Raw genomic sequence first — 27,149 nt, 5'->3', positions numbered from 1 at the left:
ATTTACCTGAATTAGCCTGACAAAACAGGAAAAAAAAGAATTGCGCTGGCAGGTTCATCAGGTTTCCTGGTTTCTGAATAGCAATGACTATAGCATGCTTGTAGAAGTTGCCTTTGCAGGAACAATAACGTCACCTCAGCTTTTCTGCAGAATACAGAAGTAAGTTGTGTCACTATTTATGCTGGATTTACTGTAAATTAACAATTGTAGAAAACAAAATGAAGTGCTCCTCCTAGTGATACAATTCACTATGACATGCCAGTTATTTCCCTGTTCCTGTTCTGACATTATGAATGAACCATATGAGCTCCTTTTCAAATAATAGTGAAAATAGCAGATCTATAAGCTCACAACATTTGAGCTTCTATTTTCACTATTGATATTTTTTGGAAAATAATACAGCGATGCATTGATATTAAAAATAAATGTTGTAAAGGATCGATATGGAGATCTTGGGCAGTGGTGGTCAAAGTGCTCAATATTACTATCAAGTGAAGGTTGCTCTGTTAAACAGAGACATATCCTCAGTGATATATCCTGAGGTCAACGGGGTTTCGGGTCTTCCAACATCATACCCCTCACTCAGGCGACCCAGCCGGGGTGATCAAGTCCAGACTTACGCCCCAGTAGCTACCCTCAATCAGTCCCATGGGCAAAACCAGGGCCACACAATCCGTTGGAACTACTCCAGAACTACTCTGCCAGGGCTGGGAGGTACACTTCTGGCGCATGGAAGGACTAGGCTCTGTGGGTTGTCTCCTGTCCGGGCCCCTCCTACGTCTTACCTGCAGGTCCACTTCTGCTCTCACCAGGCTCAGGATTGCACCAGAGTCCCAGCACCATTTTAATACATTGCTGTATTAAAATGTAGACATTTTGTCAACATTTCAAAGATTTTCAAGACATTTAAAAAAAATCACACCTGTGTGAAGTGAGCGGTGTAACTGTACCGTGGGGGTCCCCGGGGGGGTTCCCGCAACATCCAGACCCCCAGGAACGTGCCATGGGGAGTGGCCTGGTTCCGACGAGCTGCCCCGCATCCGAAACCGTCAATGAAATTACAGTTTCCGTGCTCGGACAGACACGGGGACATACATACGTATACATACGCACGCACACACACACACACACACACACACACACACACACACACACACACACACACACAGTACATACATAGCTGCCGAAGCTGCGTAATGGAGCGGTTAGGCCCCACAGATGGGGGCCTAACCGCTGTTAGGACTGTGGGGTCCATCCTGGGTCCATCCCGCCTTCTCCCTTGTGCCATTTCACACCAGAAATGTAGTAGGCCTATTGGATGTATATGTTTCACAATACCTTGGCCCATGTCATTGGACAATAAGCAATGGACTTTGGCAGCAGGTGCCCAAGCCCCAAAAGCCACGTGTCTGTTGAGTTGAGTCTGTCTTGTTTTGGGCTTGTTTTATAGACCTGCCTGCTGCCTCATGGTTGTTATTCTCTGGAAAATCTGGCAACACTAACAATCCGAACCCCACTTCTGTGATAGTGCAGCCGAAGCCGGAAAAAAGTGTGCCATGATTTGGAGCAGCAGCCTGCAGCCCCCGAAAGAGAAAGTGTACATGCCACCGGTCGCTAGCCAAAGTTTCAGTAAGTAAAACAACAGCGTGCAAAACTCTTTGACGTCATTACCCCAGTCCTGTCAGTTACGGTGAGTGTTTTAACATGAATACTAGGCTACCCATGTGACCTTAACAGCCCAATAAAACACTGCTGTGGTTAATTAATTACTATCCTTATCTCTTAAACCGACTGTCATCATTAATCTTCTCACCAACGGACCAACCAAACCCATGGGAAATCTGCGCCAATACATGATTTACATAGCCGGCTATAGTGATGCATGTTGTTGTAGCTCAGTGCAGAGAGATAGGGAAACATAGAGTGGCCAGTCAGGAAGTGTTAGAATGTAACTTCATGTTTTAGCTATTTTAATCCAAGTGCTTCTTCAGGTGATTGTGTGTAGCCTACCTGTGCCACTGAAACCATGGGAAAACGTAGCTGCCATGTTAACAAATGGTATGTATTTGCTGCCATTCTTGCCATGGGATCTGTGGCAGTCATCGTTGGCTTGTGGACTGTTGCCCTCACAGCTGGTAGTTCTGTCGTCAAACATCCGTGGCAAAGGTAGGTAGGACATGGCTATTTCCTTCCAGTGTTGGAAAAACTGAAATAAAAGTACTATTACTATACTGTAATGTAGAAATAGTAAATCATGATTGATTGATTGAAAATTGTATTGTATTAATAGTTTTTGAATTGCATGGCCACCCATAAGTGGTCATTATGCAGAATGTCCCATTCACAATCACAAGGTATCCAGTCTATTGTCTAGAAAACTAGACAATAGACTAAATAGCAGATCTACACTCCCACAACGTGACGTATTGTAATCTTGTATATTTTCTATTTTCAAATAGCCAAATTAAATAAATAAATAGGGCTGAAGAGGTGTGTTTTGTAAGAGTGTGATCTGTTGCTAAAGATCCGTTTACTCAAAACTAGGCCTACTACTTCTGAAAAAATTATAATACATATTGCTATTAGTATTATGTTTACACAGTAAACAATAGTCAATATAGCCTACATATAAATAATGAAACTTCTGTCTTCAAAACCTGTCTGTTCTGTCTGAATTTGCATAAACTTTAAAGGCATTGACCTGACCACTAGCATATGCACTGTCCGTTGTAAACCACGCCTTGTGACACGTCATGCCACCATATATGGCCATCTCCATATATTAAGATTACGACACTGACCTCATCTAACCCTGGATAACCATACATGGAGAAGACTGGATCATCACCTAGATCTGCATTTATGGACCAGCAACTCTACATCTGACATCAAACCTCAAACCCTTAGATCTCCATATATGGAGCTGACCTGTTCTGACATTCCATATGTTGATCTGACCTCATCCATATATGGCCAGTACAGAATTCATTCCATATGTTATTAAGTTGATCTAACCCCCAATGCAACGCGCCGGCGTTCGCCCAGCAGTCTGTCGTCACCCAGGCTGATGCGTGCATGCTCGCCCTCAGGGCGTCATACTGGTTTAAAAAAGATCAACTATTTAAACATTGAACAAAAGATTGTTCATAGTATATAACACTGTAAACTGCAGTTTGTGAACTGGATTAAATACTGTACCTTTTAATCCATGCTTTATTGATTATGAGAGCAGTTTTCGCCCTGAACGCTGATTGTTTTTCCTTATTTGTACATTTCTCACAGATATCGTCTCCCAACTGCATTGGTCCCACATCACTACAATGTGACCCTGTGGCCTCGCCTGACCCCTCTCCCCACCAGGGTGGTAGGTGAGGAATCAAAGTAATTTGTGCACTTGTACATTTTAGGGTTTTCCAGGATAGAGTATTAAAATAAAGACTCAATGAAATCATTGATGCCAGCATCACTGGGTCATCATGCAAGTCTGCAAGTCTGCATGTTCACATTGCAGTTTAATTTAAAAATGGTCTTGTTCCTACAATGGTCACAACAAGTGGCAACAAACATAATATACGCTACAATACAAGTTTGAAGTACATTTTCCATGGTCTGTGCTGTGCTACCATGCTCTAAATCAGTCACCACATCAACCAGTGGTCCGGGGACCACCAGTGGTCTTTGAGGAGGTTCCAGGTGGTCCCCAGCTAAATGATGCAGAGTTGGTAACCACCTGAACCTGGAGTAAATCTTTAACTCTTGGGAGCGTAAAATGAAACCAAATGGACCCATAGATTAAAATTATTGTTAAACATCTGCATTACTTAATTTACAAGAAGTCTACACAACTAGAAATTTCAGATTTTTAAAAAAAATTGCAGAGTGTGGTTGCCGCAGTGTCTTACATATGCCCCTCCCACTAATATTGCCAGCCAATTACAATTTCAAGTCACACGTTAGATCATGTGTAAGTAATTCGGAGGGGATTTAACCCCCAAAATTCATGTTTTTGCGACAAACGGTAAAGGGCCCCAGCACGAAAAGCTACTACCTGTTTTGAAGCCGAATACAAAAGATATTTTGACACTACTTTTCTTTCACTTAAAGGAGGAAACTGATGACAAAAAGATACAAAAAGAGAGAACTATGACTCACTTCGACTTCATGTTGACATATCCGTTGTGCAGTAGATCATATCATGCATGGAGATGCGGTCCGGTCCCATTTAGACCTGAAGACATTTCTGCAAATGTCAGTTTTCTGAAAAGCCTATGTTTCTATGTCAGTCATTTTTAAAGTTTTTCATGTCAAGGACCCCAAAAATATATGTAATTGAAAATATGAAAATATGTTGTTCCAGGGACCCCCCATGAAGCAAAGATTGAGTTAAAAACGATCGCTCTGACAGAATATATATATTCAAAGATTTGCACCACATTTTCACGATTTTTCAAAAATAGCAGACCTACAAGCTCGTAGCGTGGCACTCGGTGCCTCGTTATGAGCTTGTAGATCTGCTATTTTTCAATAGCTAAAGTATAATATACATCTTATAACACCAATATACTGTATAGTACTATGCTGCATGAATAAACATACAATTTGATAGCATACAGTAGAATAGATCACCCAGGTTTTATGGTTTTTCAATCCCCACACGTGTGCGTGCGTGTATGTATAAGTGTTGCAACACTTAAAATGTAGAATATGAAATTTTAACGGTAATATCGTATCGATATCGCAATATTTGGCATAAATACAGAGATTTGAAATACGGAAGTTTACGGAATGTATTGTAGTCGATAGGGCTCGCGTGAGTACATAACCACGTGACCGGGCTGTTTTCTGCCCCCTCAATGTCGCAGCTCTGTCTATACTCTATGGCTCTGTTGTAATCCAAACGTACAAGTGTGTGGGAATAGGGATAGGGTGGCCTGGCTGGGTGTATGACTTGACTACCGCGGCCTGAATGATTCAGCCCTGCAGCCCTGCTGTGAGATATGATCTGGACAACAGATGTCAATATGAAGTTGAGGATAACATTGACCACTTCTGTGTCTTAGTCATGCAGCTCTCCTTTCTTTTGTAATCTTTTTTGTCATCAGACGGACAGCTTGGTCATATACTTCTCTCTTTGTTGACGTTTTGTTAACTCATCCTCCTGCCGTTAACCCAGTGGTGGAAAGTAAATAAGTACATTTACTCAAATACTGTACAATTTGAGGTATTTGTACTTTACTTGACTTTATTAAAATTTCCAATACATTTACATCTACTCCACTACATCTCAGAGCCAACATTTGTACTTTTACTCCACTACAATTATTTGAAAACTTTAGTTACTATAGTTACTTTGGAGATTTACATTTTGATTAGAAAAACATACATTACTGTATCCACTTCAACCCTATATACATTTCGACCATTTGAAAATAGCTGATCTACAAGCTCACGATGCGTCGCGATGCATTGTGTGCGACCTCTCTTTCCTATTCAAATATGAATATAAACTAGTAGAAAGGTCACAATTTTGAAGAAATGCAAAGTGTGGTTGCCGCAGTCAATAGGCCCCTCCCACTAATTTTTCCAGCCAATTACAATGTCACGAGACCCCTGTGATCATGCATAACTACTTCGGAGGAGATTTATCTCCCAAAAATCATTTGCGGCGCCACCTATGGATGAAAATGCTTTTGGAACTTGGTTGATTGAACCACCCGTGACATGCGACTTCAATTTGGAATGGATCGGACATTCCGTTCGTGATTTACGGCATTTTTTGTCAAATAGGCCCCTCCTACTATTACGACGATTACGGCCGAACGATATGCACTACCAAAATTCTGCAGGAGGAGGAGCCAAAAGTGTGTTTTGGAGAAAATTCAAATTTGCAGGAATTTCTTTCCTGACTAAAATTGGCGTGGCCTATATGTGGAAATGCATCATGACCCAAGGAATCAGCAAAAAATTAGATTTTATGACTTACGGTTCAAGAGTTATAGGGAAAAACGTAAAGTGGGCTGTTATAGCGCCACCATGAGGCCGACTGATGCAATTCCTTTTAAATTAATTTTCATCATTATTATGAACCCCCCTCCCAAGTCTTGTAAATATGGCGCTTACGGTCTCCAATGGAAAAAAATACTTACATTTAGTCTTCGATTTCCCCATTATAACGGATCTCTTAGCAAAATACAAGCACTCGATTCCCGATGAAGCCGGTCAATTTGACATATGGCTCGAGTGTGTGCGGCAAAAACTGTGGGAGGAGTAGTGCGGCAAAGTATCGCTCGTTTACAATAACAATAGTCTGGTTGCCCCGTTAGGGCAACCACACTAATTAGAGAATGTAGAAGAATTGTTATTTTGATCAACGTTCGCATGTACTCTCCTAATGGTACAAACATCAACACAGCATGGAATTGTGTACAAAATCTTATTCCATTAATAACAAAATATTCTTTAGTTTTGGGTCTGAGATGCTAAATCTCATCAAATGGTGGTCCGTTAGCTCAAATGCCAAATACATAATGGGCCAGGCTCTAAAAAGAACGGAGCTCTGAAAGACACGTCAACGTTTTGAAGCACCAACTTGGCTTCTTCAGTATGGCTACACTACAGCATGTAAACATTAATGACGCAAGAGTCTGATGCGCTCAGTGTATCAGGGCCTTAACACAATATTCCTCTATAAAAGTTGCTCTTTGTCTGCAGTCCTGTTATGACATACTGTATATCACAACCATTATGTAGAACCCGACTGAGAATTTACCGGTGTTAGACCAGCTAAGCCAGGGGTGCCCACACTATTTTGACTTGAGAGCTGATTCCATTGCTGAAAATAGCGGTGCTGAAGTTACATAAGACAAACACACTATACAGTAGGTATGTAAGGTATGTAGGAATGGGAAATAGAGAGGGGGTAATGGAATTGGTAGGGTTTTATTTGTATGTAACTTGTATTAACTTCCCAAAGCTAAGTCCACGCCTGAATGACGTTGTAATATTTTTTTAACGGCTCTCTGTCAGATTATCATCACCATCTGTCTTTACATTACTGACACTTCCATGCATCACAGGTCACTCTACGGTGGAGTTTGAGTGTGTGGAACCGACCAATGTGATTGTAATCCATTCTAACCGGCTGATCTACAACACAGTCAGACTCGCCACTACAGGTACAGTACATACACAATATCTCTGCTGTCGGGCAGAAACCAGCCAAGTCCAAAATATTCACTTTTCAGGAAATGAAAAGCAAAACAAAACATGTTTTTAGAACAACACACTACTGCAGTGGTAGGCAACAGGTGGCCCGTGGGCCAGAACTGACCCGGCAGCGATAATGGCCTGGCCTGTCAATATAATAATAATAATAATTTCCAATGATTTGAAACTTCTCTCAAGCTGTGTTATACATGCCTTAAATGATACATTGTTTCTCTTCGTTCTAAGAGACCTTGAACCATGAAAGAGCTCTTGTTCCAAAAGGAGCATGACGTGTCTCCAGATAAAATGTTCATTTGAAAACTTTTGACAAACTAAATATCCTTTAAGTGCCACTTTCAAGGATGAGGCCTGCACCTGCAACATTTTATTCCACTCTATTTTTATTCCACACACATAACTAACTTTTATAACAATATAGTTATTATTGTATATAAGGTTCCAGGTTCAGGTTCCACCAGAGCTGCGCACTGTCACTTATCCTGTTTGTGATTTTCATGGACAGGATCTCTTTTTCACCACCTGTACGCAACCTAACACACACACAAACACACATGTGCCAGTACAGTACAGTGACGGTACAGTACAGTAGAGGGACCCCCACATGGTAACTGTCATTTCTCAACCGTAATGGATTCAGAATCATGAAAACCCCCTACATTTTTGCCTGCCATAGGATGTTAATGGAATTTTTTATATAAAAAATCTATAAAAAATCTATAAAATAATCTATAAAATCTATAAAAAAGAATCTATAAAATCTATAAAAAATGCCCAATACCGACAGCCGGTCAGCAAGTGGATTCATGAATATACCGTATGTATATAGACAATATTTTAGGCCAATAAAAAGACTATATACCAAATTTCCCACCCGTCCACTTCGACTGCCGGACTACATTGATTGTGTTCTGGCTCACCATCTAATGTCTTTGTAAGAGTTTGGCCCAAAGCCAAACTTACATGCCGACCCCTGCACTACTGCCTCATCAAAGTTGGTATGGTCAGATACTTGGATGGAGTTAGGAGGTTTAGTTAGAAGTGTTTTTTAATACTCAATATTTGTAAAACTCACACACAAATGGTAAATGTAAATGGTGTTCAATAGCACTGATAATTTAAAAAAAAGTTGAAAATGTAGCTGGTTTCTGCCCGACAGTGATAATATGAAATATGACCTGTTAGGACTGTTTCATCAGAACATCAGTTAACTTGCACCTTCAATAAAGATACTGAAAGGAAAATGACATCAAACATGATCACGCATCATCAGTCTTTTGTATAGCCTACAATTTGTACAATTTGTTTACTACTACAGTACTAATAATAATAATAAAGTTTCCATCAAATTTTTCTTTCCCTTCAGGTGAAGTGTCTGCTCCTGATATTAAGTCTGACTGGCTGGAGGCTGACACTCAGTATCTAGTCGTAGAGTTGAAAGGTAAACTGACTACAGGACAGAGGTACCAACTATACACTGAGTTCACCGGAGAGCTGTCGGATGACTTGGCTGGCTTGTACCTCAGTGAATATGAAGAAGATGAGGTCAAAAGGTGATCTTAAAGGTGTTGTTGTTAAAGGTCTTGTTAAGTGTTAAGGGCCATCTACGCCACTTATGAGTTCTATATAATGATGTGAGCATCCACACTGATGATCAATAACATTTTGTGAACATGAACGTGACGCCCTGTACATTTGGACAGGTTTTAATAGGCTGACGTTCATCGCTCTGAAAGTGATCCCAGCGATCTTGTTCACCACTATCGCCCTTATAGTTGTGTTGTGAACTTTGCTATCCATTTAGTTGGAACAATATTTTAACATATTTGTAGTTAGTTATTGTAATATATTTATCACATTCTTGGTGTTGACAGCCATTTACAGCCACAAGAGTACCTGCTGACCAGGAGCCAAACATTGAAAAGGTTTAGCTAAAGATAGTTTCTAATTAGATGTTCTCATTTACATGATACATGAACTGTACAAAAATAAATGTGATACTTTAGACTCTGGGCTTAAATGGTGATAGAAACGCTTCTATCGTAACCATATACTATAGTGTATGCAAATATGATAATAATAAATAGTGACATTTATTCCTTCTACTAAACACAGTAAACATACAAAACTGTTCTCAATAAACGCCAACTTGTTTTTCTTCTCACCAGTAAAATATGGAAGTAGTTTGAGTGGTAACTGTCTTCACATCATAAATAAATATATAGTAGATATAAGTAGAAATATAAGTCATAAATATCCTAAATGCTACATGGAGTTGGCGAATGTGTCTGTAAAACTTTATGGCTGATCGAGTTAACCATATCTTTGACTGGAGTTGTGGAAATGTGTTGTGTAAGAGTCCTTTGCAGTATGCGACTTGTTTCTGTACTTTTTACGTTTACATTTTACATTTAAACTGAATGCTAGACTTATTTGGTCCTATTGCACCATGGCAGAATATTATGAATTGTTTTGGCCCGCAGTTCCTGTCAGTATGCAGATGTTTAGCTAAGAGTTGAATTGTCAGTGTTCAGTGTCGATACTCATTATGTTTTGATCATTCTCAGGGTTGTTATCACTTCTCAGATGCATCCAACGTATGCAAGAAAGACCTTTCCTTGTTTTGATGAGCCAGCTTTGAAAGCCGTTTTCCATATCACTCTTATTCACTCCCCTGGAACTATAGCTCTGTCCAATGGCATGGAGGCAGGTGAGTGGAAAGTGCAATGGCAGTGTGAAAGAACTTAACCACCTTTGATATACTGTAACCCAAACCTTTAACATTCACAGCAAGTAACCATAGCATATCAGAAGCTACAGTATTGTATCTCTGGTACGCAATGCTATTTTAGCCAAACTGATAAGAGCGACATCCTGTCACTGTTTTTAAGCCTGCTTGCAATATGATTTGTCGTTGTGCAACTTCATGCATGAAAATGGCATCCAATGATGTGTTTTTTCCTTCTATCCAGAGGTTGTTAACACAACCATAGATGAAGTGGCAGTGACACGGACAAGGTTTGAGCCCACCGAAAGGATGTCCACTTATTTACTGGCCATCATCATCTCTGACTATGCCCATCTCATCTCTGAAGAAGGAGACATACTGGTAACTCTTCATTTATTATGCCCAGCTCTACAGAAGGAGTATTGGTAACTTTTCATTTATTATGCCCAGCTCTACAGAAGGAGTATTGGTAACTTTTCATTTATTATGCCCAGCTCTACAGAAGGAGTATTGGTAACTTTTCATTTATTATGCCCAGCTCTACAGAAGGAGTATTGGTAACTTTTCATTTATTATGCCCAGCTCTACAGAAGGAGCATTGGTAACTTTTCATTTCATTTCATGCATTCAATGTTTGTGTTAGGACAAAATTTGGGTTACACACACCAAAAGCTGGACATAGGAGGGGGTATCGCCCTCAAATACATTCAAGTTCATGGTATACTATACTCTATATCAGCATGGCTGCGATTATCTTCTATGACTGAGTCACAGCTGTGCTGATATCATGTACTGTAGTTAATAGCATTAACTTTGCTTCAATAATATTGCATAAGTAATTCTTTTCAGATCCGTATCTGGGCTCGGAGGAAGGCCATAGAGGAAGGACAGGGAGACTATGCCCTCAATCTGACTGGACCCATACTGGACTTCTTCCAACAGTACTACAACACCTCCTACCCTCTGTCAAAGTCTGGTGAGTTATTACTACAACACCTCCTACCCTCTGTCAAAGTCTGGTGAGTTACAGTAGTACTACTATAGGCTAGGTTTCCGAAGTGTCCGCAGCCCTCCTTTGAGATAACAGAGTAGAAAAACAAATCACACTCATGTGAAGTGAGGGGCTCCTTTCACATGAGTCTTTTTACAATGATATGGTGGGTGCTCGCCTTTGTCACAAAGCTAGGCGTTGGCAAAAATGGTACCATTTTATCATGATCATTAGTGAGGACCGATTATATGAAGATAGGTTGAGAATGGGTGAAGTGGTCCTTTACGTAGTTATCCACTTCATCCCCAGCATCCATATTGTGGGGGAAACATTTGAAGAAAATAGCAGATCTTGAGACTCATTGTCAGCGTGTCATCGGCTATTTTCAGTAAAGATATCAATGTCTGATTTCACATCAAGCATTTCTATCTACTGTGCAGAGGTCATTCAGCTGTCCACTATTAGGCTTGTCCTATATGTAAACCAGCAATATGTCTCTCGCCTACGGTGTACAATCATAATAACCTGCTTCACAGCCATATGGCTCAGTTCAACTTGCCCAGCCTAGACTATGATTTTGTGCCTTACAGATCAAATAGCTCTTCCAGACTTCTATTATGGGGCGATGGAGAACTGGGGTTTGGTCACATACAGGGAGACCAATCTGCTCTATGACCCCCTCACCTCCTCCAATAGAAACAAAGAGACCACTGTCACCATTATCGCTCATGAACTGGCCCACATGGTAAGATTATTTGTGTTTAATAATTAGCAGAGAAAAGCAAAGCTGGCTGGCTACCTGTGAGCACGGAAATTGCATTTGGTTGGTTTTCAAAACCAAGTGTCACTGTTGTGCAGCCTAACACACACATACACACAGTACAGTACAGTACAGTACAGTACAGTACAGTACAGTACAGTACAGTACAGTACAGTACAGTACAGTACAGTACAGTACAGTACAGTACAGTACAGTACAGTACAGTACAGTACAGTACAGTACAGTACAGTACAGTAGACTGACCCCCACATGCCATGGTAACTTTCATTTCTCAACCGTTTCGGACGCGGGGCGACTCGTCGGAACCGGCCCGGCCCCCTGGGCGCGTTCCTGCTGGTCTGGAAGTTCAGGTGACCCCCACACGGAGTTGCACCACTTACTTCACACAGATGTGATTTTTCTCTGCTTACAGTTTGTCACTCAGCACCTTCCCACGCTTGTGTTGAATTTCCGAAATTACGTTGTGGCAGCCACAGTCTATGGACGTTAATGTTTGTTTAGTGCAGTAAATGACAACGCAAGACATCATCTGGCTGATATAAATATATCTTGTAATGTTTGTTTCATAAAACAAGCCAGGATGGACAGAGGAAAGAAACGATACAACTGTAACCAGTGTGGAAAAAGCTTCACAAGAAACAGTACATTAAAACAGAACCAAATAATTCATAGAAGAAAAGCTGTGGCAGGGAAATGCCCCCAAAAAGTGTGATTTTGTTTTTCATGTTTAATGATTAGACCTTTTCTTATTGTAGTATGCGTCTGTCTGTGTTAATGGATTAACTGTCTGACTGTCATGACCAGTGGTTCGGTAACCTGGTGACTCTGAGGTGGTGGAACGAGGTGTGGCTCAACGAAGGCTTCGCTTCCTACGTTTCCTATCTGGGAGCCGACAAAGCGGAACCACAATGGAACGTGGTATATAAACTAAATTACTAATGTGTGTGCTGTGTGTGTGTGCGTGTATGTATCTTTGTTTTTCTTTGGGCGAAAATATTCCTCTGTATACAACACGGTGGCTAAGCCAAAACTGCTGTTTTTAAGAGTGCTGTGTGAATAAACTTGACTTGAATTCACATAATATATTGATAAATATGTCACATTTAAATAGACACTGACTGCATCTGTTCCATCCAGAAAGACTTGATAGTATTGAATCATGTCCAAGAGGTGTTTGCCGTGGACGCCCTGGCCTCTTCGCACCCTCTGTCCTCCAAGGAAGAAGACATTGTCCTGCCACATCATATCGGTGCGCAGTTTGATACCATCTCATACAGCAAGGTACTGTACAATAAACACTTTGATAGCATCTCATACAGCAAGGTACTGTACAATAAACACTTTGATAGCATCTCATACAGTAAGGTACAAGAAGCACTTTGATAATATATCATACAGCAAGGTACAATAAACACTTTGATAGCATCTCATACAGTAAGGTACAAGAAGCACTTTGATAATATATCATACAGCAAGGTACAATAAACACTTTGATAGCATCTCATACAGCAAGGTACAATAAACACTTTCATGACAAGAAGAAGGGAATATAAATTAGATACAGATTATCACTGCTCATTACCCAGTAGCCTTATTTATTTATGCTATATATGTTTAGTGTTCTAGGATTAATCAACACTTATAGCCACATGAACCCTAGCATCACACGGCACTTGTCATAATAGGCGAAAGTTAATCAGAATTAGCTGATACAAGCTCACGTTGCCCTCTCGTCATTTGCTCACCACCTCACCCGGGGCCTGTAATACTGTAAAGGCTGGGCAATGGTAACGGGTCGGGGACCCCTACCAAACTGAGTGTGATTCTGATGTCCCCAAACACATTTGGTTACATTTGCAGGCTCTAGAAATGTATAAATGAACTGTGTAACTTTCAGTTCCTTTCTCTTTCTCTTCAGGGTGCAGCAGTGCTGAGGATGTTGTCAGATTTCCTATCAGAACAAGTCTTTGTCCAGGGTCTCAAAGTATGTATTTGTGTTACGTTACTGTGTATATATATAGCCTGGCCTAGCCAGTGTGTTCTCTGGTCTAGAGGGGCGGGTCGCGGCTGAGACTTGCGCTGGAAAATATTGGTTCACCGATACAGTACACTACAGTAGTAGCCTATGTATATTTTGATTGTCTGTATATAACATGTTACATGAATGTGAATGAGGACTTATCACTTCCTGGAAATGAAGGATGGTATTATTACGGTTATTCACCAGTGATCTCATAATGGCATACTGAGATGTGATGCATTCTTCCCCAGAGCTACCTAAATCATTTTGCCTATGGCAACACGGCAGGCACAGACTTGTGGGACCATCTACAAATGGTAAGAACTTTAACTTGTTTAGCAAAGTAATCCCTACTACTACTAGTACTAATTTTGGCCTGCACTACCTTCACTCAGACGTGTGTGTGTGTGTGTGTGTGTGTGTGTGTGTGTGTGTGTGTGTATTTAAAGTTTAAAATAGAGTTCAAGTGTTTAAATTATTGCTCAATTCGCTGGGGACCCCCTGGAGTATCCCTCTCAAAGACCCCTGGCGATCCCTGAACCCCACCTTGAGAACACAGAACTTCCAGAGTTGAACACTGAACTTCCAGAATAAGCGGATGAAGCAGCAGTTTACCTGGGCTATACTGTGGCCTTAAATCCACCTCAAAGTATCTCTTTACAATGGATATCTGCTGTCATGTTTCCTCCTTAGGCGGTAGATGCCAACGGTGCATTGACCCTTCCTGCTGGGGTCAATGACATTATGAAAGGCTGGGTCTTCCAAATGGGCTTCCCTGTGGTCACCATAGATACCTCTACTGGAGCATTATCCCAGAGGCATTTTCTACTGGACCCAGAACCTAATGTCTCATATAAGTATGTCACATGACCACATCACACAGCAAAAACACTATTCTTGGCCTGGGCCATGTCTCAGTGGCCTGGGCCATGTCTGGCAGTGTACCGCGGGTTCGACTCCCGATCCCGACGGCCTTTACTGCATGTCTCCCCCCCCATCTCTCTCCCCATTTCCTGTCAGCCTGTACTGTCTGTCCCTCCATAAAATATATAAAATAAAGGCAAAAGTCACAAAAAAACATTACAAAAAAACCCACTATTCTTCACACCCGACGTGAAGTACATTTCTACCCTGGGATCCAGCCTGATTCACTTTCTGTTCCTCACAGCGACTGAGAAAGGTGAATCATGCTGGATCCCAGGCTGGTACATCTTATCTCTTGCTTGATTCATTGGTGCTTAATCACGCCACGTGCGTCACGACGTCATTCTCAGCCAGTGTCGAGTTTGACAGCAAAGTTGTTTTTTAGTCCTAGTTTCTTTTATAAATTCCAAGCAACCATTTGATATCCAGTTCTACTGGATATCTTCTCCACTAGTCCCTCCCTATCATTTAGTTTGAATTGTCAATATATTTAGTCATATTAGTTTTAGTCATCATAGTTTATCTATCTTTGCATTGACTTTGTTATCGTGCTGTGATGCTTTGCATTAGTTGTTGACAAGTGCTTTTAATGTACATATTTGGACCATGATCCACATAGAAAATCATTTATTCTTCCCTTTACATCTTCCTTCCCTAGCTCCCTCCTTTTTTCTTTAGTTATGTATTCCTACCACTCCTCTATTCACACTTTCCTGCTAGATCATGATGATGAACCCATTGAATCTCTCTCTCTCTCTCTCTCTCTCTCTTTCTCTCTCTCTCTCTCTCTCTCTCTCTCTCTCTCTCTCTCTCTCTCTCTCTCTCTCTCTCTCTCTCTCTCTCTCTGTCAGTAATTACTCAGACTCACTAATCCTATTTGGGGATTACCTATGAATGAATGATTTACACATACTTTATGTTTGTTGTCAGCAATACATGGCTGATTCCTATCAGGTGGATGAAGCCAGGAGATGTTCAGGGAGACACTTGGCTGATGGAGAAGTCGGGTATGAACCAACCCGTACTGTTGTGGGTCCTCTCTTTTAGCAATCAGCAATATAATTATATATCACTTTGCTAATGACAGTACCGTAAGTATGTTTGCAGTGCACTTAGCAGTGATGTAGCTACCGTGCTAAACTGACAATTTACAATTTAGACATGTAGGAGATGCTCTTAGTCCAGAGCGATTTACAGTAAGCAAGGAAAAAGTGTGGTGATACATCAAATAATCTAGGATCATAGGTAAACCAAGAACCTATCATCAGTCTACTCTAAACAGTGTAATATATATGCATTATACGGTAACAAAAATCTATCTGTACTTTGAGACACTATAGGATGCCATGTGTACAAATGACCTGGCATCTGTCTACACATAACATGCTATCTAAATTTCATTTTAGCCTTTGCATAAGCCTGCACGGTCATCTAAAAAACTGATTTCAGGTTGTATAATTTTCTGACACAGTATGTTTTAGACATTAACTTACAAGCAGATTTGGAATTTATCTGAAACAGGCTGCCTGACACATACAGTACAATGTAACACAATGCATAATGCAGTGCCTCAGCTTTGCTGCATGCACTGCTGTTTTCTGCAACACAATGTATGTGCACATGGGACATTACATAATGCGTTATCTGTCTATGTTTACGTACATTATCTTGCTCTCTTGACAGTTCAGTGAGTTAACACTATTTTTATTTCTCTTCCAGGGGTAAACCTCGAGATGAAGAGTGGTGGTGATTGGGTTCTGGCCAACATCAATGTGACAGGTTATTATAGAGTCAACTATGATCTTGGCAACTGGGAAAGACTCCTCACACAACTCAACACAGACCACCAGGTGCACAACTATTTAATGTCAAACCACAGACCACTATGTTTTATTTCATACAATTGGTAATTTAACTTTCTTCCCTGCTGTTCATGTTCCACATTATAAACATTTCTGTTGCCACTAACTGTTTGATCAACTAGAGAATTTTTTGCAGGTTGTACCAGTGATCAACAGGGCACAACTGGTGGATGATGCTTTCAATCTGGCCAGGTAAGTTTCAGTGTCTACCAAACTAACGTCATTGTGAGTCATTGATTGGCAAACCAAACACAATTGCAGTGCTCATAAAGCCCTCCTTTACGAGACATTGATTGATCCAGGGCAGGCTAGAGAAAAAAAAGGTCTGTCTGTCGGTGTATATGTCTCTGTCTATTTGCCTGGAGTTAATCTCGCAAACCACGCTGGATTGATGGCCACATATGTTGTGCACGCTGCCAGTAGGCCAACTTAGTCGTCTTCATCACTTTGATTCACATTGATGATCATGAAAGTAATATGAATTGACATCTCCATAAACATAATGTGACTGTTCCTCCAGAGCCTCTTTGCTTCACACTACTCTAGCCCTGAGGACTACCCTCTATCTAGGTGGAGAAACACAATACGTGCCCTGGCAGTCTGCGCTGAACAACATGCACTATTACTACCGGATGTTGGACCGCACTGAAGTTTATGGGCCTCTGCAGGTATAATATCTGAGTCTCTCTCTTATTCATAATGTCTTTCTGTGTGTTCTGACACATCTAACCTGATGAAAAGTTACTTGGATAACTAGAACAGCATCAAATCTTTACATTTTTAGGACTACATGAAGAAGCTGGTGACTCCTCTCTTCCTGCACTTCAAGAACGTGACGTCAGAATGGACGCAGGTTCCACGTGGACACACTGACCAGTAAGTATAGTCTGGATATATATACTTTCTGCCAGTATTTCTCAAACTGTTTCATGTCAAGGACCCCCAGATTTATGTTGTATTTGGCCGCGGACCACCATATCAAAATGTTTTGTGGAAGGGTCCCCCAGAAGAGAAGATTTTATGTTAAACATTTTCATGTTAACATGTCGTGATATTGTTTATGATGGTAGGTAAAGTCATAGAGCACCGAAGTCCTGACGTCATTGTCAGTAGAGGGCGTCAGTCCCCAGGTTTGTGTACTTTTTATTTGCATTGTAATCTCCATAGGGGGATTTTAGATCGCCTCATATAAGAACTGTGTTTGAAAAATAAACCGATCACCCCGGCCTTTTCACTCATATGGATATTAAGCATCGACTGAAGGTGGAAATGTACAAATATACCCAAAGAGTAACAAAATAAGCGTTAGAAATGAGTCAAACAACCCAGAGACTACATTTCCGGGTAGGCGGGTGGCTGCATCTGCCCGTCGCACAACAGAAACTGAACGTTAATTACGTCTGTTTATTTTTCACACAGTTCTTATATGAAGCGACCTAAAATCGCCCTATGGAGATTTCACTGCAAATAAAAAATACATGAACCTGTGTATGGGCGCCCTCTACTGAAAGTGACTTGGTGCCCTATTGAGATTGGAACACAGTCTTACAACTTGGTAATGCTAGCATGTTCTCTACGCTGATATTTCCAAAGCAGTATTTTACACAAAGCTAACTGATTCAATGAAGCATACTGTAGGCACTAGTTAACATCTCTTGGGAGTCAGTAAATGTTAATCATGTTTGTCTCTCCCCTACTGCAGATACAACCAGGTGAATGCTATTGATATGGCCTGCAAAACAGGAGTGGCAGAATGCCAGACTTTAACCACCACATGGTTCAAACAATGGATGGACACTAATCACAATAGGTTAGTAGTACACCCACTTGTAACCTTCCATCTCTGCCTCTGTTGTGTGTCTATGTACCTCGCTGTGTGGTTGTCTGTCTGACTGACCTCATGTCAGTACTGTTTCAGGTACTGACCTCATGTCAGTACCTGAAATCCAATTAAGGGACATGAGCGGGCCTACCTTATATCTGTGACAGAAAAATATAAAACTGTCACTATATATATTGTACAGTTTTTGTATTTTATATTAGTAATTTCAACACTAGCATCCATATAAAAAATAGCCAATCTACAGGCTCTCAGCATGTTGCAACGTGACTTGTGAGCTTACATTTGGTGTAGACAGAAAAAAGTGGTCAAAGTACTGAGACAACTCAGGTCCAGTTCACTAAGTTCAGAGGGTTTGTTTTCACTGTTTACAACCTGTGTTCTTATAGTATATCGTATATGAGCTGTTTGAAATCATAAGATTGATTGATTCCCCAAAATAAGGAACAAAGTGTCCCTTAATCATTTCAATAAGGGACACGTCTAATTCGTTTTCAAATGAGGGATTTCATGGGATGGTTGGCAACCCAAGGTACAAGTGGTATTGATTGATCATCTATATATATTTTACTGTGCTGTGCCAGTTAAACTCACTCCATGCCACATGACGCCTATACCATAAAGATAAACTAATCCTATTGTGTTGCCAGGATTCATCCCAACCTGCGTTCGGCGGTGTACTGCAGAGCCATGGCAGCAGGGGGCGAGGCAGAGTGGAAGTTTGGCTGGGACCAATTTAAGAACGCTACACTTGCCAGTGAAGCTAGCAAACTGATGCACGCTCTTGCGTGTACCAACGACACACAACTCTTGAAAAGGTGTGTGTGTGTGTGTGTGTGTGTGTGTGTGTGTGTGTGTGACACACAGTTGATCTATTTGGAGGAGAATGTGCTTCCTGCACCCATAATCTTTTCCGTTGTTGGTAATTTGGACAGAAGCGTATAACCTATGATGACTGTGAATACGGTCGTTCATGTGTGTTGTTTGTCTGTACATTATGAAAGTGTTTGGATTCAGTCACTGAGACACATGTTTATTAAGATATTTTTGGGGCTTTTTGCCTTTATTGAGTAAGAGGAGACAGACAGGAACGAAGAGAGAGAGACAGGGAGTGACATACAGCAAAGTTAGTCAGGATTGGGACTTTAACACGCAATGCGCTGTCAGGCTGCATTAGGAACCTACTGGTGCCCGGACCGCTAGGCCAACCCGGGGTTTGGCGCTAGGCCAACCCAGGGTTTCCTTTTCGTGTGTGTGTGTGTGTGTGTGTGTGTGTGTGTGTGTGTGTGTGTGTGTGTGTGTGTGTGTGTGTGTGTGTGTGTGTGTGTGTGTGTGTGTGTGTGTGTGTGTGTGTGTGTGTGTGTGTGTGTGTGTGTGTGTGTGTGTGTGTGTGCGTGTGCGTGCGTGTCCGCGTGTCACTCCGTCTCTTCTGCCCTTCCAGGTATCTCAACTATACCTTAGAGCCAAATATGATCCGGAGGCAGGATGCCACTTCAGTCATCGTCTCCATTGCCGGTAACAGAGAGGGGCAAGACCTGGCCTGGGACTTTGTCAGGAAAAACTGGGAATACATGTTTACATAGTGAGTGTTATACAGTATTGCACTAGTGTCAATATAGATAAAGTCGGAATAAAGATGTGTCTGTGAGAGAAAGAGAGACGATGATTTCTTCAGTTACATTTGCAGTAACGGTGTTCAACTGTGAGTGCATTAAAAAATGAGCAAATTGAAAGGCACTTGTTATAGTATTGGATGATGAAGAATTAAATAATGAATCAAAGACAGAGATTCACCTAATGAACCCCACTGTGTCACCCGAGTGCCTGCGTTTCCATTTTGATACCCACATCCACATGGATTTCAGCTTTGAACCGTTTTGTTGTGTTTCAGCTATGGAAAAGACTCCTTCAACTTTGCCAACTTGATCAGTGGAGTCACTGAGAGATTCTCTACTGAAGCTGAACTGCAGCAGGTGTGTGGTGGAATAATCAACATCACTTAGTACCTAACTTATGTGCAAGAATTAACCATTTCCTATTAACCCTTTTGAAACCGAGAAAGCAATCTGTGTCATTTTTATTTTATTTTAACCACTTTTACCATTATTTTATTCCTTCCTTGGCTATTGAAAAATAGCAGATCTACAAGCTCATAGTGTGTCACAAATATCTGCTATCTTTGAGAAATTATGAAAATTTGTGCAAATCTTTGAATATATATTTTTAAAGCGAACATCTTTTTCTGGGGGGCCCCTGGAACAAAATATTTTGAGATTGGGTGGGGGGGTCTACAAGCAGGTAGTAGATCTACAAGCAGATTTTCACTTCATGCCAGACTTAGGTTAGAGTGGGAGGTCGGGGTTCGATCCCCGGCCGGGTCATACCAAAGACTGTAAAAATGGGACCCAATCATGCCTCCCTGTTTAGCACTCAGCATCAAAGGGTTAATCCAACCCTTTGATCAAAGGGGTCAAATCTACTAATCAAATGATTCTCGAGCGCGGCATGGCTGCGGCTCACCGCTCCAAGAGATGGGTCAAATGCGGAGAACAAATTTCACTGCGGTAATGTGTGTGACAAATCGTATGACTTTGACTTGACACACTGCTAGCTTGTACATCTGCTATTTTTGAACATTGAAAACATATCAGAAAAAGTTTGAATAATCTTTCATTACTAAATAATTTGAGGGAGCCACTGATTTAGAAGGTATTTGTAGAATCGACCCCGGGTCTTGACTGTACATCCATGTCTGTGTCCCTGTAGCTTAAGGCCTTTGAAGAGGAGAACAGTGACTTTGGCTCAGCCACGCTGGCTCTGACACAGGCCTATGAGAGGACCACCGCCAACATCAACTGGCTAAAACAGAACAAACAAGACATCTTGGACTGGTTCAACAAGCAGAATATTGAGAGAGAGAGAGAGAGTGTGAGCTCTTGGTAATAGTGTAGATTGTAGGACAAAAAGGGTAATTATATACACTAGCCCTTACCCTTACCCGTCGTGAGATATTGCACCCCCCCCCCCCCCCCCCCTTGTGGCCGCAGGGGGTACTGCGCGCCCTGGGTGCGTTTTCGCATTTTTAATTAACTAATAAATGCATTAAGTTGTTAAATTGGAAAAAGGGCTTCGTTAAGACCTCCATATTATTATGGTCAATGCCTGTGTGAAAAGTGGGAGTGATTGGTGTAGGCAGTGAGGAGCTACAGTCACAGTGACACACACAGACAGACCCCTATCCATTGAGTCCAATGGTCAGGTGGTGCCACCTTGAGAGTTTTTCAGCTATTACTTTCAATGGTGTGATGTCACGTTCCCTTTCTAAATCTAAATAAAGTTGGTGGACATTCCCCATTCCCTGCATCCATAATGAGACACCTGTTTGCCATCACACCACTCAACTCATTGCCCAATCACAGTTCAGGTGTGACCTACATAAGCCATCACTCATTCCACACTCCTCACTCAGGCCCTCATTTATCAACCGTGCGTACGCCAAAATATGGGTGCACGCCGAAATTACCGACATTTTCGGCATTTACCATTTCCGCCAAAGCTTGAAATTGAACTTGACAAAGTTCAAAAGTCACGTCTGGTCGGGAGCTGTCGTACGCTTTGTCCTTACCTGTTTTTCTGTCGTAGAACAGCGGAGCAGCATTGTTTGAACAGCTGAGCGGCTGCCACAGGCATCTAAACATATATGTATTCACTCCTAAAATGTTTAGATAAAACTGTATGTATATGGGCTATGTAAAAAAGAAAAAAGTAAAGTAATATATCAACAATGTGTCTTTGTGTCATTATGAAATTAGTAGGAGATAAAATCGCGCTATTAAAAACAATGTTGCAATGCAATGCAAATGAAAGACATATACTGTGTATCCCTATTCCCTGACATCATTTTATAGCTAAACGGACAGAATTCTATTTTATTTGAATGATGAAACCCAGCTGCCATTAATAGTTGGAAATGGAAATTGCGGAAATTGTAATTGCTGAAATGGTGCAAATGGAAATTGCGGAAATGGTGCAAATGGAAATGCGGAAATGGAAATTGAGGAAATTGCTCTTCACTTATAGCTATCTATTTTCAGGTAGATTGTTTTATTTTACTCAGTCAGCCATATCACTACTCATTTTTTTTCATGAAAAATGTCATAGCTGGGTAATCTATTTTCAGGCAAATTGTGTTTATTGTATTTTATTTTACTCAGCCATAACAATTTATTTTCTGTTAACCAACTTGCTGGCTGGCAGGCAGGCAGACAGCTACTCATAGACAGGCAGACAGACAGACAGCTACTCATGGAGAATTGGACAGGCAGGCAGTCAGACAGCTACTCATAGACAGGCAGACAGACAGCTACTCATGGAGAATTGGACAGGCAGGCAGACAGCTACTCATGGACAATTGGACAGGCAGGAAGGCAGACAGCTACTCATAGACAGACAGACAGCTACTCATGGACAATTGGACAGACAGGCAGGAAGGCAGACAGCTACTCATAGACAGACAGACAGCTACTCATAGACAATTGGGCAGGCAGGCAGACAGCTACTCATAGACAGACAGACAGCTACTCATGGACAATTGGACAGGCAGGAAGGCAGACAGCTACTCATAGACAGGCAGACAGACAGCTACTCATGGACAATTAGGCAGGCAGGCAGACAGCTACTCATAGACAGACAGACAGCTACTCATGGACAATTAGGCAGCCAGGCAGACAGCTACTCAGACAGGCAGACAGACAGACAGCTACTCATGGACAATTGGACAGGCAGGCAGGCAGACAGACAGCTACTCATAGACAGGCAGGCAGACAGCTACTCATAGACAGGCAGACAGTAAGACAGCTACTCATTGACAGACAGACAAATAACTACTCATGGACAGACAGACAGGCAGGCAGGCAGGCAAAGAGCTACTCATGTTATGTTATTATAACAGCTACTCATGTTATGTGCAATAATTTGTGCAGTTATGGAAACAGCTCTTTGTGTTTATGCAAGAAAATGTAACACATTTATTTATTTACATATTGTGTGCATGCACATTGTACTTTGATACATTTTGCGAAAATAAAGCAATTGAAAGAGAGAAGTTATCAAGTATCATTAATGTCGTAATTTTATCTACTGGCCCCTTGCCATTTGAGTATCCCTGGTATAGGCAACCCAGCCAGCCCACCACCACCACCACCAGTGCCATGCAGCCACATGAGGCTACGGTTTTGGCCGCTGCACATTCATATATCCTAGCGACTGCGAGGCAATCCTAGACTGTCGAACGTGCATGGTCAGTTGGTCAATGCCAATGGTCACGGACGGACCACAGTGATAGAGAGAGACAGACAGGACAGGAGGAGCACTATATGCAAAACAGCAGCGTGTGTGTGCCTATTTGTTATTTAATTCATGGTTCACAGGTTCAGGTTTTCGTTCACTAATATATCTTGTTGTATATTAAATTAAAAAGGGAGGGAAACAGACAGGGTAGGCCTACAACTTTATTTAATTCATGCAGGTGTTCGTTCTTTATTTATTTAACAAGACACCAGTTAGTTGGGCTTGCAAGTTGCGTGTGCGTCTGTGTGTGTGTGTGTGTGCATGAGAGAGGGGGGTGAGGCGGCCACGGGAGAATTTTTTTCCCCCCTGTAACCATGGTTTCCACAGGTCGTATTGCATGTGTTCATGTCGCAAAAACGAGGGCGAGGCTTGATAAATGAGGGCCTGAGGCCCTCATTTATCAATAGAGTGTAAAGTCTGCCACAGATTCGAGTGTACACCCACGTCGCCACGGCATTTATAAAGTGATCGCAAACAGCTGATCCTTCCTTAATTTCGTTCTGACGTTAATAAATGTGACGGCTGAAATCTATCTGGCACGCCCTATGAAATCAAGCCTCGCCCTCGTTTTTGCGACCTGAAAACGGCAATACGTTTCCTGAAACCATGGTAACATGAAAAAATAGGTTTCTCCCGTGCCTTGCTGCGCCTCACCCCCCTCTCTCATACACACGCACAGACGCACAGCACGCACACGCAACTTGCAAGCTGCCCAACTAACTGGTGTGTTGTTAAATAAATAAAAAACGAACACCTGCATGAATTAAATAAAGTTGTAGGCCTACCCTGTCTGTTTCTCCTCTCGCTTCGCTTCCCTTATTGCTGCCCGCCTCACGGTCCTCACCCCCCGCACGCCACGCACGCACATATCGCAATTTGCAAGCAACTTTCACTGTGTGTTGTTAGTTGTATATTAAATTATTAAAGTATTTTTAATTTAATATACAACAAGATATATTAGTGAACGAAAACCTGAACCTGAACCATAATTAAATAACAAATAGGCACACACACGAACGGTGACACGCTGCTGTTTTGCAGGTGCTCCTCCTGTCCTGTCTGTCTGTCTCTCTCTATCACTGTGGTCCGTCCGTGACCAACTGCATGCACGTTCGACAGTCTATTTAGATTGCCTCGCAGTCGCTGCAGTGGCTGCAGGACTGTCAACTGTCAATTATATTAATGTGCAGCCAAAATATATGGTACTGGTGGTGGTGGGCTGACTGGCTGGGTTAGCCTATATACCATTACCTATCGCCGATGCGGTTCCCATGCACTTGCGCTGGGCTGGCACGGCACATTTGACATTCCAGTGACACGTCAGGTTTATTAAACGAGGAGGAGATTGCATATACCGTAACTCCAGAAAGACAAGTGCTGTTGGCCTGCTGTAGATTACAGTATATAGGCTACCCATGCATGTTGGGACCCTCCGCAGCTGCATTGCACTATAGGCTACTTTCCAACGTCATGGAAATATTCCAGCACAGACAGCCCAAATCCGCATGTATGCGCTCATGCAAAACACTGTTTAAATGGCTTAAATCAAGCGCGATTTTAATTGTAAAGTTGGAAAGCTCCTACAAATTTCATATAACACAAAGACACATCTTGTAGGTCTATTCCTTTTTCTTTTATTTTTTTAGCCCATATACATACAGTTTTATATTAACATTTTAGGAGTGAATACATATGTTTCATGCCTTTGGCAGCCTCTCAGCTGGTCAAACAATGCTGCTCCGCCGTTCTACGACAGAAAAACAAGCGTAAGCAAGCTCACGAGCAGACGTGGGATTTGAACGTTGTCAAGTTCAATTTCAAGCTTTGCCGGAAATGGTAAATGTCGGCAAATTCGGCGTGCACCCATATTTTGGCGTACGCACGGTTGATAAATGAGGGCCTCAGTCTCCAGCCTTCACACAGGCGGTAACAAGATGACTCACCCCTTTTCTCTTTTTGGTGAGTTGTCCGGATGACTCACCAAAAAGTGCAGACAACTCACCCCGGGGTGAGATATCTGGACTTTTTGGTGAGTTGTCTTCACTTTCCGGGGTGAGTTGTCTTCACTTTCGGGGTGAGTTGTCTGACTGAATATGTACTTTTGCCAATTTTGTTTACTTAGATGGCTGAATTGTAATTTCTCACATGCTAATATGTAATTAGCTTTGCCATTCAGATGTAATTCAGTCAGTAAGTAGGTCTATTAGAACTGTGATTGATTGATCATGTTATTTCACACTAGGGAAATCATTTGCATTTTCAGAACTTTACAACAACAATGTCTACAATAAGTTATACCGGTAATTAAGCCTAGGCATGATAGTGCTATCCCCCCCCCCCCCCACACACACACACACACACACACACACACACACACATACGACAGGCAAGGCTGTTTGCATCGTTAGCAGGCAGCAGATAGCTGTTTGCGCATTTATGAGAAATAAAAAACACTAATCTGGGAATTATTTCGGGTACCCCCTGTGTGATATATTGGGTTTAGCTGACATTCGAACTGACAATGCAGCCAGGCCTTTAGAGGGCAGCAACGGAACATCATTGGGCTCTCACTGAGTACTCCACACAACACCACTCACTTCAACATGCAGCCAGAACCTGCTCTCACTGAGTACTCCACAGAGTCCACACAACACCATCACTTCAACATGCAGAACCTGCTCTCACTGAGTACTCCGAGTCCACACAACACCACTCACTTCAACAACATGCAGAACCTGCTCTCACTGAGTACTCCACTCACTTCCTCGCAGCCGTGCGTCCATGACAAACGTAAGCCTTTGTTCCCCTGTCTCTGTATTGACTTGAATGTACTATGTCCATGCTATGTAATTGTCATAATGTCATTCCATATTGTCCTCTATTGTTCCACATGGTCTAGTGTTAAAACACACTGTCACAATAAGAATATTACGAGAGCAATTAACATTGTCTGTCTGTCTTCCAGTGTTGACGCTTTTGTGACGCATGAGTGCCACTCATGCTCTCAGCTGTTGAGGTTGTCTTATTTGTTCAGACCCTGAGTCGTCTTACATATTGTCTCTTTTTCAACTCTTCCTCCATCATGCATCCTAGCTCAGAATATGGGACGGGATGTATTTTGTTGCAAAGGAAAGGGTCACTTAATTTACCAGTGTTTATTGTCCCGGTTTGGCATGTTTTTATGGGCAAACAAACAAAGGAAACTCACTGCAATGATGGATTCAGTCCATTTGTTTAATTTGTCACAGCCACAGAAACATACAGAAAGAATAAATCAAATAAAACGATACAACATTCTACAGGTACATAATAATCTTCAGCTTTTCCACAAACCGACAGACAAATATAAAAACTAAGGACAAATTATGGCTTTTTATTTGTTTTACATTAATGCCAGACACAGAATATAAATCAAAAATAAATAAATAGT

General features: G+C 41.7%; 1 protein-coding gene across 1 annotated transcript; it reads left to right on the top strand.

Annotated features, from left to right (window-relative positions):
- Nucleotides 1-1,556: 1,556 nt before the first annotated feature.
- LOC308314450 (aminopeptidase N-like) lies at nt 1,557-26,701 on the top strand (the record flags this gene model as incomplete). Its single annotated transcript, XM_080762081.1, has 23 exons — nt 1,557-1,629; nt 8,591-8,777; nt 9,792-9,934; nt 10,197-10,333; nt 10,802-10,928; nt 11,534-11,688; nt 12,529-12,642; nt 12,862-13,005; nt 13,643-13,708; nt 13,996-14,061; nt 14,438-14,601; nt 15,599-15,675; nt 16,388-16,518; nt 16,667-16,722; nt 17,051-17,198; nt 17,315-17,406; nt 18,233-18,340; nt 19,021-19,188; nt 19,812-19,952; nt 20,262-20,343; nt 21,137-21,298; nt 26,329-26,509; nt 26,685-26,701. 23 exons carry the CDS (start codon nt 1,557-1,559, stop codon nt 26,699-26,701), a joined length of 2,739 nt encoding a protein of 912 aa, XP_080618207.1.
- Between the last annotated feature and the right edge of the window lie 448 nt (nt 26,702-27,149).

The sequence above is a fragment of the Protomyctophum bolini genome, assembly GCF_963924005.1.
Source record: "Protomyctophum bolini genome assembly, chromosome: 4".
In the NCBI taxonomy this organism is placed as follows: Eukaryota; Metazoa; Chordata; class Actinopteri; order Myctophiformes; family Myctophidae; genus Protomyctophum; species Protomyctophum bolini.
The sequence above is the reverse complement of the archived record's forward strand: the minus strand, read 5'-3'. Positions and strand labels throughout refer to the sequence as shown.